The 12,162-nt window shown below is 41.2% G+C and overlaps 3 protein-coding genes across 4 annotated transcripts; 2 read left to right on the top strand and 1 right to left on the bottom strand.

Annotated features, from left to right (window-relative positions):
• Positions 1 to 1,341: 1,341 nt before the first annotated feature.
• LOC140763938 (probable protein phosphatase 2C 60) lies at positions 1,342 to 5,567 on the top strand. Of its 2 annotated transcripts, none has more exons than XM_073102324.1 (5): positions 1,342 to 1,830; positions 2,025 to 2,437; positions 2,714 to 3,081; positions 3,932 to 4,168; positions 4,922 to 5,567. In XM_073102324.1, the coding sequence occupies exons 2-5, from the start codon at positions 2,119 to 2,121 to the stop codon at positions 5,132 to 5,134; spliced, it is 1,137 nt and encodes a 378-aa protein (XP_072958425.1). In that variant the 5' UTR covers positions 1,342 to 1,830; positions 2,025 to 2,118; the 3' UTR covers positions 5,135 to 5,567. The 2 variants fall into 2 exon arrangements, with proteins under 2 accessions (XP_072958425.1, XP_072958424.1); XM_073102323.1 differs by having other exon boundaries at positions 1,343 to 1,825.
• Positions 5,568 to 6,196: 629 nt separating this feature from the next.
• LOC140762859 (uncharacterized) lies at positions 6,197 to 8,412 on the bottom strand. Its single transcript, XM_073100830.1, has 3 exons — positions 7,997 to 8,412; positions 7,032 to 7,392; positions 6,197 to 6,560 (listed from the first exon to the last, which is right to left on the bottom strand). Exons 1-3 carry the CDS (start codon positions 8,336 to 8,338, stop codon positions 6,385 to 6,387), a joined length of 879 nt encoding a protein of 292 aa, XP_072956931.1. The 5' UTR covers positions 8,339 to 8,412; the 3' UTR covers positions 6,197 to 6,384.
• An 865-nt stretch (positions 8,413 to 9,277) lies between these two features.
• Positions 9,278 to 11,844, top strand: LOC140763392 (CSC1-like protein At4g35870). The gene has a single exon (XM_073101567.1). The coding sequence runs from the start codon at positions 9,398 to 9,400 to the stop codon at positions 11,825 to 11,827; it is 2,430 nt and encodes an 809-aa protein (XP_072957668.1). The 5' UTR covers positions 9,278 to 9,397; the 3' UTR covers positions 11,828 to 11,844.
• The last annotated feature ends 318 nt before the right edge of the window (positions 11,845 to 12,162 follow it).

The raw sequence follows: 12,162 nt of genomic DNA, 5'->3' as shown, positions 1-12,162 counted from the left end.
AATATATCAAGAACAAAATGTCTTGTAGCATAGAATGTCTTTCAAAGTGGAATAGAACAAATGGTTGATTTGAAGTTCCACAGTGTTCAAACATAGGAAAACATAAAGAAATTTTAAAAAATGATTATAATCTGGAAATTATTAGGATGAGCCCTACCCATTTATAACTACTACCTAACAACATTATCCCCTTAGATTTCATGTCCCATTTATATATCAATATCTTCAATGCCATCTTGGATTCTACTTGACCCACATATCTTTCCAACTTGTTTGATCTTATGCTCCGATTATATAAATAATTATAACTTTTCTCACCCTAGTCGAGTGGGTGGCCCTTGTTTTGATTGGGACGCATTAATTGGTTGTATAATAATTCAATGTTTGTCCAAGAGTCAAGAGACGATGTTAGGTGGGAATCTTGGATTAATTCACAAATGCCTACTAGATTCATTTCATAGTTCATAGAATGGCTAGCGGAGCAAAGACTGGGTCAATTTTGGTACGTCGCCTCCTTGATAAGACTTGGACGCTACTTTCCACGAAGTTAGCTTAATTTTAGGATGGGGAGTTATTTATGCTGTGTTAGTGGGGTTTAATGGATTTATTAATTCCTTAATGCATGAAATTAAAGACTAATTAAGACACTCGTTTGGCTATAAGTCTATAACGATCTTTGACGTCGTATGAGATAGATCTTTGACGCCCTCAGTTATCTAATTATATTACCAAAGCTTTCAATTGAAAAATGATGTTAAAAAATTGACTAATTAATTAGATAGATTTTTAAAAAAATACTAATTTAGTATTTAATATTTAGAGAAATTATGTAGAGATTAGCAAATCTATGAAGTTGGTTTAAAAAAAGTACCTGCCCATTTTAAGATGTAATACAAATTAGAACATGAACTCAAAATTGTCTTATATCATATCATTCTTGCGAGATAAACACTTTAAACCTTTTTTCTTAGAGGTGGTTTAAAATTAAAAATAAAAAAAAATCTTTCTCTTAATGGTATGAATCAAATAATTAAGAAGCCACATTCAATCCTATGCAGTCTTCTGTGCACCTCTTTTGTAATTATATGCACTCTAATATATATATATATATATATAACTAAGACTTTTTTTGTTATTAATTATATTTTTCTAAGAATAAACTAAAAAAATATAACCATTAATCAGTGAAAAAAAAAACAGGATGTAAATCGTAAAATCACGAAAGTTATGGTGCTAAATGCAAATTATCGTTACTATGTTTTGGATAAGGATTATTACTTTACTTACACCTGTTTATAAAATAAACATCGTTTGCAACTTCCTCGATGTTGGAGTAATCTTTCCTCGTTTCCCGTTTTACCCATCGTCTTCTTCCCAATCTGCCCCTTCTTCCTTCCTTCCCTCCCTCCCTCCTCTGGGCTCGGGAATGGTGGAGCCCATCGCTGATTAGCTGGGCCTTCTCCCTTAGCTGGCTCTGAGCTCTCCTTTATTGGTTCTTTATGGGGTTTAGCCTCATAACCTTTCCTGGCTGCTCCATTTCCATTGCCGCAGAAGATCGACCCACTGATCACTAATCTACAAGAAGAAAAAGACTTCTTTTCCACTCCACCTCTGTCCCTATCACCTATCATTTCTTTCCCCCTCTGTGTGATTTGATGGGTGTCCAGATCTGAGACCTGTCGTATAGTTTGCAGAAGCTTGTCCAAAGCTCTAGAAAGACATAAAAGTCGGTCCTTTTCCCTTCCGCCATGTTGTTCTATGACGCTGATGAGTTCTCTCATCCTTTACTGTAGGAGAAGCGGAGTGGGTAGAGGAAGCCTAGGAGGTAAGGTGACCAAATGGGTGTGGTGTTCTTGGGTTTGCTTCTTTTGTTGGCCTTATAATCTGTAGCAAGAACTAGTAATATGCAAAAGGTCGGGTTTTGATGTTGGGTTGCTTCGCTTTCCATTACTTTGAGAAGAAAGTTGGAAACTTTGCTGTTGCAGTTGTCATTCTAACTTCGTCGGTCTTCTTCCCAATTGTAGGGAAGGAAGTGCTTGTGTTTGCAATTTTGGATTGAAGCATTAGCAAAGATAGATGTCTTCTAGAACTTGCACGCACGGGTGGATGACATGAAGAATGTTAGCTGCTCTGATGAACATCTTAAGGGCCTGCTTTGGGCCGTCATCAGATCGGTATGTGCACGCCGGCTCCGATGTGATCGGCCGGCAAGATGGGCTTCTCTGGTACAAGGACATTGGGCAGCACGTGAATGGGCAGTTCTCCATGGCCGTCGTGCAGGCGAACAACTTACTTGAGGACCAGAGCCAGGTCGAGTCTGGCCCGTTGAGCTCACTCGATTCCGGGCCTTGCGGTACATTTGTCGGAATCTATGATGGGCATGGCGGCCCGGAGACTTCCCAGTATATCAATAATCATCTATTTCGCCATCTCCAGAGTAAGGCTTCTAAAATTAAATTTAGTAGTCGTAACACCTCTGTTATTGGGCATTGGCTAGTTCTGTTCTACTTCATACAGTTAGTAGTCATCTTTGCTAGAAATTAAATGTTATAGATCATTTCCTATGTAAACATGCTAAATGATGCAATTTCCACCATATATATGAATTCATCCTTGGAGTTTTTATGTAACAGCTTTGTGCATCCGAGTGGCTATCTTATTAGGTGCTGTTTTACTTCCTTGTTTCATTATTCTTTTCTGATTTACCCTGCAGAATTTGCATCCGAGCAGCAATCGATGTCTCCCGATGTGATTCGAAAAGCATTCCAAGCTACGGAAGAGGGATTTTTATCTGTGGTCACCAAACAATGGCCTACAAAACCTCAGATTGCAGCTGTTGGCTCTTGCTGCCTAGTTGGTATAATTTGTGGTGGAACCCTCTATATTGCTAACGCCGGGGATTCCCGTGCCGTTTTAGGGAGGCTTGCCAAGGCAACTGGAGAGATTCTAGCAGTCCAGTTGTCAACGGAGCATAATGCTTGCATCGAGTCAGTTAGGAAAGAGTTGCAGTCGTTACATCCTGACGATTCACAGATAGTTGTCTTAAAGCATAATGTTTGGCGTGTCAAGGGCCTCATTCAGGTATTATTCAATCTATCTTGGCTGTTTATCCTAGTTTGTCAGGTTGAGCTAACATGACTTTTACCTTGTATGAATCTTTGCCTCTGTATATTTGTTTTCTTGTAAACTTGAAAAGGATGCTGTGTGAGGCATTAATAATTCAGAAAAGGATTTGGATCCTCAACAATATGTCTTCTCGTCAATGTTGTTCATTAAATCCTTAACTCTTGCTCTATTTTCGGCAACTTGATGGATGGAAAGAGGTTATAAATTTTTAGTTAATTCAATTTGTAAATTGCATGCAGAGCACTTAGGGTGGCTGCTATGATACAATTAGAATCTGCATTCTTGGTTGTCCACTAGCTAAGAGGGCCTCAGACAACTTTTAATGATGGATTAATTTACCAGGAAATTCACTCTTTAAAAGACATCTGGAGGATGTTTAAAATGCCCAGAAACAAATATTACATGCTAGTATGCTACACTGCCCTCTTATCCACTAAACAGATGGATCTTTAAGAGCACGATGTACAGTAAAGTTCAGTCTTTGGTACTGAAGTAACAATGCAATTGCATTTTGAATTTTATGCATTTGAGATACCTATGATCTAGATCAACGGGTTGAAGTCTTAAATTATTTGCTCTGAAATATGGTTGACACCTTGCTGAGTATTTACATCCAATTCTTTCCTACTTATTGAGTAGAAAAGTAAGCACCACAAGACCTTATTTTTTTCCTTTCAGGCACTTTGTTACTGTAAGATGGAAGACCATCTCTCCTGTATATACGTGTGCTTGTGTCATGTTACTGCATCATAACTGATTGTTGCCTTGATGCAGTAATTCTCAGACTGTATGCTCTGTCTTGCAGGTTTCAAGGTCAATTGGAGATTTTTACCTTAAAAAACCAGAGTTCAACAGGGAACCTCTGTGTGCAAAGTTTCGCCTTCGAGAACCTTTTAAGATGCCAATACTTAGTTCCGATCCATCAATTTCCGTACAACCATTACACCCACACGATCAGTTTATTATATTTGCATCTGATGGGCTCTGGGAGCACCTCAGCAATCAGGAAGCAGTTGACATGGTCCAAAATCATCCCTGCAGGGTACGTTTTTCATCTGATCTTTCTCCTTTTATGTAGATCTTTTTTCGAAAATAAATCTTGTTTAGACAGTGATTGGATTTCAAAATCAACTTATTAGATTATATTAGGCATCCTCTGTATAAGTTGATGTCCTGTGCTTGAAAATAATGTCATTGCTATACCGTGGTTTGCAAATAAATTTTTGTGTCCCAAGTAAATCCAATAATAAGGACAGTACAAAGATAACCGGCATATACTAGGGCACTCTGTCTTGTTCTGAAAAGGTTATGCTGGATGTCAATATGTATTGAAGTACTCACATTGTTGGGCTACCACCCTACCACTATGTATCCAAGCACTCTTCATAACTGTTGCACAACCCTCCATGGAGATCTGAACAGGGAATCTTCTTTCTTCTCAAGATGTTTTGCTGGTATTTAGCATTAGAGCAAGCTCATTACCAATCCACCAAGGGAAAATAACTCAAGTGCAGTACTGATGAATTATATGATAAGATATAGATCGTTGTCCCCAACATGTGTTTATGAAGACCAAAAGGTGCTCTGGTCGATAAAATGACCTTCCTCAAATGTCCTCGCTGGCATGTTATGCAAGGAAAATTTGTAACAATGTAAAATTGTTGCTCCTATTCTTTTTCAGTGGTAAAAAACTGGTCTTTGTGCTTTGGTATGTTATGGAGTTCCAATGTATACCTATTTGGGCTTTACTGTATCTGGCCAAAAAATCATTATTTGCCGCCATTAATTGATGCAGGGAATTGCTCAAAGGCTTGTGAAAGCTGCACTACAGGAAGCAGCTAAGAAAAGAGAAATGAGGTATTCTGATCTCAAGAAGATTGACCGTGGGGTGCGACGACATTTCCATGATGATATAACTGTTGTCGTTGTGTTTCTTGATTCGAATCTCATTAGCAAGGCCAGTTCAACCAAAGATCCCACGCTATCTCTCAGAGGCGGTGGGCATTAGTGGGCCTTCAGACTCTCACACCTTGTGCAGCTCCAACAGAGCTAAGCATTCTTGAATCTTGATGGAGTTATCTCAAACAAAGTTGTCCTGAGTTGTTACAATGAAGATGTCAATGAGGTGAAACGGCACTCTGGATTTGTTTATATATGTTCTGACCATCAGGCTCTACTACCATGCTTATAAAGTTAGGGAAGTTCTATATGATTAATAGCAAGATGAAGATAAAATGCAATCATTTTCCTAGTTCTTTTCTTTGTCTAATTTGATCTCTGTATACAAATCTGGGTCTGGCTCTGTATGATATCTGGACAATGTTGGCAAGCAATCTCTTTCCTTATCATTGTTTTGTTTCAAGAATTATTTTGACATGGGTGATTGTTGTAGGAAAGAAACAGAAAGCAATTTCTAATGGAGTCTTAAGAATTGCTACTCATTTTCATGTTATCTTGTCTGGCAAAGCTTCTGCTCGACCTATCTGGTTGGATATTGGCGGATTTCAGTTTCAGAATTAAAAAAGATTCAACTCACAGTAGAGTGATGTGCACGATCAGAAACAGAAGGAGAAAGAGAGAGAGAAAAATTACATTTTGTCAAAGAAAAAAAAGAAAAAAAAAAGATTCAGCTGAGCTTCCAAATGAGTCTGTCCAAGGGATTTTGTATAAATTAGCGTAATGACAATAAAATTCCCTTAACCAATTTCTTGTCTTCCTATCTCCACTTCTTATAATGATAACTCAAAGGTCAAGTACCAACAAGATGCAAAGAGAACTGTTTGATCTACTGCACATCTAATATTGTTAGTCCAAAAGGACGCCAAAAGCTTCATAGCAGTAGCAAAAGGAACATAAATAGAATTGCTCACTCAATCGGTCTTTTTATATCACATTCACAACAAAAGGAGCCAGTTGCAAATGCCTCCATTTTGCTCAAACCCATTTGACAAATCTGAGTGCTATATTTGCTATTAGTTTCAAGACTATGCCAAGGAAATTGCCAAAACACACAGTTACAAATGATTAGCAATATCCACTTTGAAGAAGATTTTGTATTCCAACACCAGTATGAGAAAAGAAAACTCAGCTAGTTTCATGCAACTCTGATAACCAACCTACAATATACTTCTACAGTAACTCAGTTGCTATACACCTACATTCCATTTTGTTACATTCAAAGAAATAGTGCATAGCGCTGCGAAATTTACAATAGATAATTTCCACTAATTACATGCCACGGATGGCTTTATTTCAAGCCTAGCTCAGATAAAGCGATATCAACAATTGTGAGAAGAGGATGAATTCACTAATGATCACCGCAGGTGAATGAATACCGATAAAGGGGACGATCTCCACTTGCAACCATTTCTCTACGGCTGATCCAACTACGGCACCCGCAACAAGGCCCCCCACAGTAATCATTGTAGCTTTTCCTGCAAATGACAGGCAATCTGTTCATTTCTCATGCTGATGAAGAAAAATCAAGCTGATAACAGCATACGGAGATATGTGATACCACATGCATAATTCTAGGATCTTGTACATGCAGTAAATCACATCCTAATTTTATTGCTTCAGCTAAACTATCTTCTATACATCTTTTTCACATTAGAAGCGAAAATATATTTGGCAGATGTCAAAGTTATAATATTTGTTTTAATCATGAAGAAAAAGAAATCCAGATATATTATATTTGATAGAACCACAAGCATGTATACAATCCAACTTACTTCCCTGAGCATTTGCATATGCAAGTAGCCTATCTGATTCATAAGATACCAGCTATTTCATGCTAACATGGGATCAACAAATCAAAACTTTCCAAAGCAAGTACTTACTATACATAATATGAAATATTAGGGGAAAAACAAGATGATGAAAAATCTAAAGTGTTAATTACTCACCAAGGCTAACACTCTTCTTGGTCAAAAAGTACAATGAAGCCCCAATTCCTGTAGCTAATATTACTCCAGGAACATCAGCTCCGGTGTATGTTCCCCCAGAAGCTGCAGAGGTTCCGCTAGCATATGTGAAAACCACTAAGGCTCCATATACGCCTGCCTGGATACCCAAATCTCTAGTAGATGGGGCATCAATTGAAACAGGGACATTCTTCACTGATGTCTGTACCCGCTGCGGCATAGCACCTTCCCCTGCACCTCTTACAGGTTTGACATCGGCATAACGGATGCCACTACTCACAACTTTGCCAGCCCTGCGTTTCGACAAGCTCTGCATAAGCAATATATCATATGCAGCTTCAACCTGAAACCAAAAGACTATCATAGTCTCTCAGGTAAATATATTAGAATAACTATAAGAATAACTAGCTTAGGTACGCACACAATATTTTGTAGTGTACCCTATAAAAGACCACACAATAACCAACAAGTGATGTACCATTTCTCAATTGTCTCTTGATCTAAATTAGACCCTTTATTATTTAGAGAAGTTTGCCAATCTAATTCCTATATAGAGGAGTAAAGAAGCAAGTGTTCCTAACTCTCTCTCATATGCAGAGATTAGAGTGGGTAATTACAACACCACCTCAGACCTTGGGGTACCAAAATTTATTGAAAACAAAGAAGTCAATTCTACTAACTAAATTCACAAACACCTATAACAGCTTGTTTAACCTAAGATTTCATGACAGTCCCAGTAGAGACGGGAAAAGCTTATTGAACAAAGCCAGGGGCATTGCAGGGCATATAATTGCAACTCCAAACAAGAAAACTTTGCTGAGTTTTGCAAGCCCATCACCGAGATTACTCTTTCATGGCTCCAAAACCCTCAAAGAGGGAAAAATCCAATTGACGAAAACCTAAACCACATCAACATCCTCCCAAAAGAGCCAATTTCTCGCGCAAACCTGGGCGATGGCTTCTGCATCGTCCTTGCAAGATGCAACGATGGCGTTCTTGGCTTGGAGGATGTCGTCAAAGGAGGCGCCTTCCGAGACGCCGAGAAGCTTGAGGGCGTCTTCCACAGACATCTGGAAGGGGGTCGAGGAGGAGTCGTCGGCGGCCCTCGGCCCCGCCGACGGTGGGGGCGCCCACCGCCAGGCGGCGATCGACGGGGCCCACGGCGGCCTCCGGCGGCCACGGTGGGCGGCGAGGTGGGTCACGTGGCGAGCGTGGATTGGGTTCGCGCCGGCGGCGGCGGCCGGGCTTTTGCGGATGATGGAGCCGTTGAGTGAGAGAGCGGTCGCCATTCTTTTGCTCCTCTCTCTCTCTCTCTCTCTCTCTCGGGTTTTTTTTTATTCTTTGACGAGAGAGTTTGGGAACGGTAAGCTAGAGCTAGTTTTACCAGAAAGGGAAATGTTTAATGATTAGATCGGACCACAATAATTAGATTCCCATGTCTTGGATAAGTTGGTCGGATTCTTCTTAGATGCTGTGGTTTGGTATTAACTCGAATTACTTGGCAAATGCTTCAACGGATCCAGATGAGATATCCATAATCAATCGTACCAAAATCTCCGGTCGTTTCGGTAACAACTATCCAAATATTTTTCAAACTACTATTATCAATTCTAATTAAAAACAAATAAATACGACACCGGTAGTTATAGTTGCCTTCTGTTATCATACATCAAAGTGTCTTATAAGATGACCATCTTAATAGTCTACCTTTATATCAACCAAAGCACAGCACGACAAACATGCTGACTAAAGTTGAAGACGAAAGGGTTGCATGCCAGCAGAAAAATAACGCACAGCCAAGTTCGATTTGAACGCATGTGTTTGTATCATTGTATCCGACTCATATTAGCTAGAGTTGATTAAGTTTTTCTATACTTTATCTTTGTTGGTTTTAGTTGTCATGGTCTGGCACAAAGTGGGTCGCATTATTAGTAACACCTCACCCTGGGATGCAGGCGATTGCAAACTTAGTCAAAGAATTGGCAAAAACCAATTTAATTATCTGTTACATTAGCCGTGGTAATTGATCCATTTCTTTGTTTCCGGTCAAGGTAATTTATGCATTTAATACCTCTAGGATTCGTTTATCATCTTATACGTGGCTTTTTATCTGACTAGTAGTTGCAGAGGATACTGGAGAAAAGGAAAAAAAAAAAAAGTGTTATTACATATTAATACGTCTCTTCTCCCACAAGAAAATAATTATCTTTATTTTTTTTCGTCTTCGGTTTTTATTCGACTACTTCCGCATCTTTTATAGATTTCAATCTTCTTCCCCCTCTTCCACCCTCTTCCTCCCCTTTCTTCTCGTTAGGGTTAGGGTTAGGGTTAGGGTTTGGCTTGCTGCGATGAAGGAGATCTTTTCCTTCTTCGCTGGCGCAGGCACGGGCGCAGGCGCAGGCGCCGCTGCTCCCTCCTCCGACTCCGGTGAGGACCCTGCCGCCGCGTGGTACGGGAGCATCCAGTACCTCCTCAACATATCCGCCATCGGTGCCGCTTCCTGCGTCCTTCTCTTCTTCCTCGTCAAGCTCCGGAGCGACCACCGCCGCTTCCCCGGCCCCTCTGCCCTCGCTGCCAAGCTCCTCTCCGTCTACCACGCCACCGCCACCCAGATCGCCCTGCACTGCGGGGCCGACGCCGCACAATTCCTCCTCATCGAGCGGGCTAGCTTCGCCGTACTCCTGGCCGTCTCCGTCGTAGCTCTGGCCGCCGCACTTCCCCTCAACCTCCTTGCGGCCTCCGCCCCCATCGCCGATCAATTCGCCGCCACCACCATCTCCCATGTCCCCAAGGGCTCCCCCCTCCTCTGGATCCACTTCCTCCTCATGGCCGTCATCGTCGCCATCGCCTACTTTGGGATTACCAAGATGGAGGACGATCTCCGCATCACCCGGTTCCGCGACGGAAACGGTAACCCTAGTGACCCCAACTCGAATTCCATCGCTGTGTTCACCATCCTGGTTCAGGGGATACCCAAGAGCCTCGCGGCCGACAAGGCCCCCCTCGAGGAGTATTTCCAGCATCGTTATCCTGGAAAAGTATACCGGGTAATAGTGCCATTCGATCTGTGCTCCTTAGAGTATATAGCCAACGAATGGACACGGGTTAAGAACAAGATCTCGTGGTTGGAAGCCCGAATGGATGCCCAGAGCCAATTCGGTGATGATGTTTTTGTTGGTGGCCATCGAAGGCACGAACATCCAATTTGGACGAGGATTAAAGAGGTATGGGCGATGGCTGCTGCAAAATTGGGTTTTACTGATGAAGAGAGGTTGAGGAAGATGCACGATTTGAAGTTGTTCTTGGAGAGTAAACTGATGGATTACAAGGAAGGGCAAGCGCCGGGTGCAGGGATCGCATTCGTGGTCTTTAAGGATGTATATACTGCTAATAAAGCTGTGAGGGACTTCAGGACTGAGAAGAAGAAGACACCAATTGGGCGGTTTTTCCCCGTGATGGAGCTCCAGCTTGAGAGGAGCAGATGGAGGGTGGAGAGGGCACCGCCGGCTTCTGATATCTACTGGAATCACTTGGGCTTGAGCAAGCTCTCCTTAGGATTGCGGCGGGTGGCTGTGAATAGTTGCCTTCTTCTATTGCTTCTGTTTTGTAGCTCACCTTTGGCAATCATTAGTGGGATGCAGAATGCAGCACGAATCTTCAATGCTGAAGCTGTGGACCATGCCCAGTCATGGTTAGCTTGGCTTGAGAGCTCCAGCTGGTTCTGGACTGTAATTCTGCAGTTCCTTCCTAATGTCCTTATATTTGTGAGCATGTACATAATTATCCCGTCAGTCCTCTCTTATCTTTCCAAGTTTGAGTGCCATCTCACTTTCTCTGGGGAGCAAAGAGCTGCATTGCTAAAGCTGGTCTGTTTCTTTTTGGTAAATCTCATAATCTTACGCGGTCTGTTAGAGTCATCACTGGAAAGTGCAATCCTCCGGATGGGAAGATGTTACTTGGATGGTGAAGACTGCAAACGGATTGAGCAGTATATGAGTCCATCATTTCTATCACGGTCCTGTCTTTCTTCCCTCGCGTTTTTAATCACGAGCACCTTTCTTGGGATATCTTTTGATTTGCTGGCTCCTGTTCCTTGGATAAAGAATATGTTGAAGAAATTTCGGAAGAATGACATGCTTCAGTTGGTTCCAGAGGAGAACGAGGATTACCCATTAGAGCAGAACAATGAGGAAAATAATCTAAGAATGCCTTTGGTGTCTGAAAGGCAAGAGAGTTTTGGCTTCAATGGTGATATTGAAGGACATGACCTTTCACTCTACCCGTTAAATAGGAGCTTCCACATGCCGAGGCAGACATTTGACTTTGCACAGTACTATGCTTTTAATCTCACAATATTTGCGCTCACCATGATCTACTCTTTGTTTGCTCCTCTCGTCGTTCCGGTAGGCGCCATATATTTTGGCTATCGATATGTAGTGGACAAGTACAATTTCTTGTTTGTCTACAGAGTTCGAGGGTTCCCCGCTGGTAATGATGGGAAGCTGATGGACAGTGTGTTGTGCATCATGCACTTTTGCGTAATATTGTTTCTTCTGTCAATGCTACTGTTTTTCTCAGTCCAAGGGGATTCTACGAGGCTTCAAGCTATATTTACTCTTGGGTTGCTATTATTTTACAAGTTGTTCCCTTCCAGAAGCGACCGATTTCAGCCATCTCTTTTGGAAGGAATGCAGACTATCGATAGCTTTGTAGATGGACTAACTGATTACGAGGTTTTTTCACAACCTGATTTTGATTGGGACCTGTATCAATCATGAAGCAAATTTACAAATTTCTTTTTAGTGTATTACTAGTTGAATTTGTGATGATCTGAGACTTCTCTCCGTAGTGGTAGAATATTTCTTGTACAGTTATATGTCCATTGTTACAGTTTTGTTCTGTGTGTAATATTGTGAGGGCTCATTTTGTTTTCTGTTATCAAGCTGCTCTTCAACTGTCATCTAAATTTGATGGCAGTTTTAAAACTCAACATAATTTCTGAACACATAATTCTGTTTTTGCATTCTCTTTGAGCATAGGTGGCAATTCATTGCTTGTTATTGACTTCTGTCCTTTGGAAGTATTAATTTTAAGAAATAATTGGGATGCTAAT

Source organism: Typha angustifolia, chromosome 7 (assembly GCF_048772165.1).
Source record: "Typha angustifolia cultivar Huaian chromosome 7, ASM4877216v1, whole genome shotgun sequence".
NCBI classification, from domain to species: Eukaryota; Viridiplantae; Streptophyta; class Magnoliopsida; order Poales; family Typhaceae; genus Typha; species Typha angustifolia.
Note: the sequence above shows the minus strand (reverse complement) of the source record. Positions and strands in the feature narration are given on the sequence as shown.

What these genes read in the sequence shown, in the direction of transcription:
- LOC140763938 (XM_073102324.1), top strand. Translation starts at nt 2,119, where the DNA reads ATGTTAGCTGCTCTGATGAACATCTTAAGGGCCTGCTTTGGGCCGTCA. An exon ending in TCTATTTCGCCATCTCCAGA is followed by an intron (nt 2,438 to 2,713) that starts GTAAGGCTTCTA and finishes TTTACCCTGCAG; the next exon opens with AATTTGCATCCGAGCAGCAA. An exon ending in TCCAAAATCATCCCTGCAGG is followed by an intron (nt 4,169 to 4,921) that starts GTACGTTTTTCA and finishes TAATTGATGCAG; the next exon opens with GGAATTGCTCAAAGGCTTGT.
- LOC140762859 (XM_073100830.1), bottom strand. Translation starts at nt 8,338, where the DNA reads ATGGCGACCGCTCTCTCACTCAACGGCTCCATCATCCGCAAAAGCCCG. An exon ending in ATGCAGAAGCCATCGCCCAG is followed by an intron (nt 7,393 to 7,996) that starts GTTTGCGCGAGA and finishes TTTTGGTTTCAG; the next exon opens with GTTGAAGCTGCATATGATAT. An exon ending in CAAGAAGAGTGTTAGCCTTG is followed by an intron (nt 6,561 to 7,031) that starts GTGAGTAATTAA and finishes TGTCATTTGCAG; the next exon opens with GAAAAGCTACAATGATTACT.
- LOC140763392 (XM_073101567.1), top strand. Translation starts at nt 9,398, where the DNA reads ATGAAGGAGATCTTTTCCTTCTTCGCTGGCGCAGGCACGGGCGCAGGC.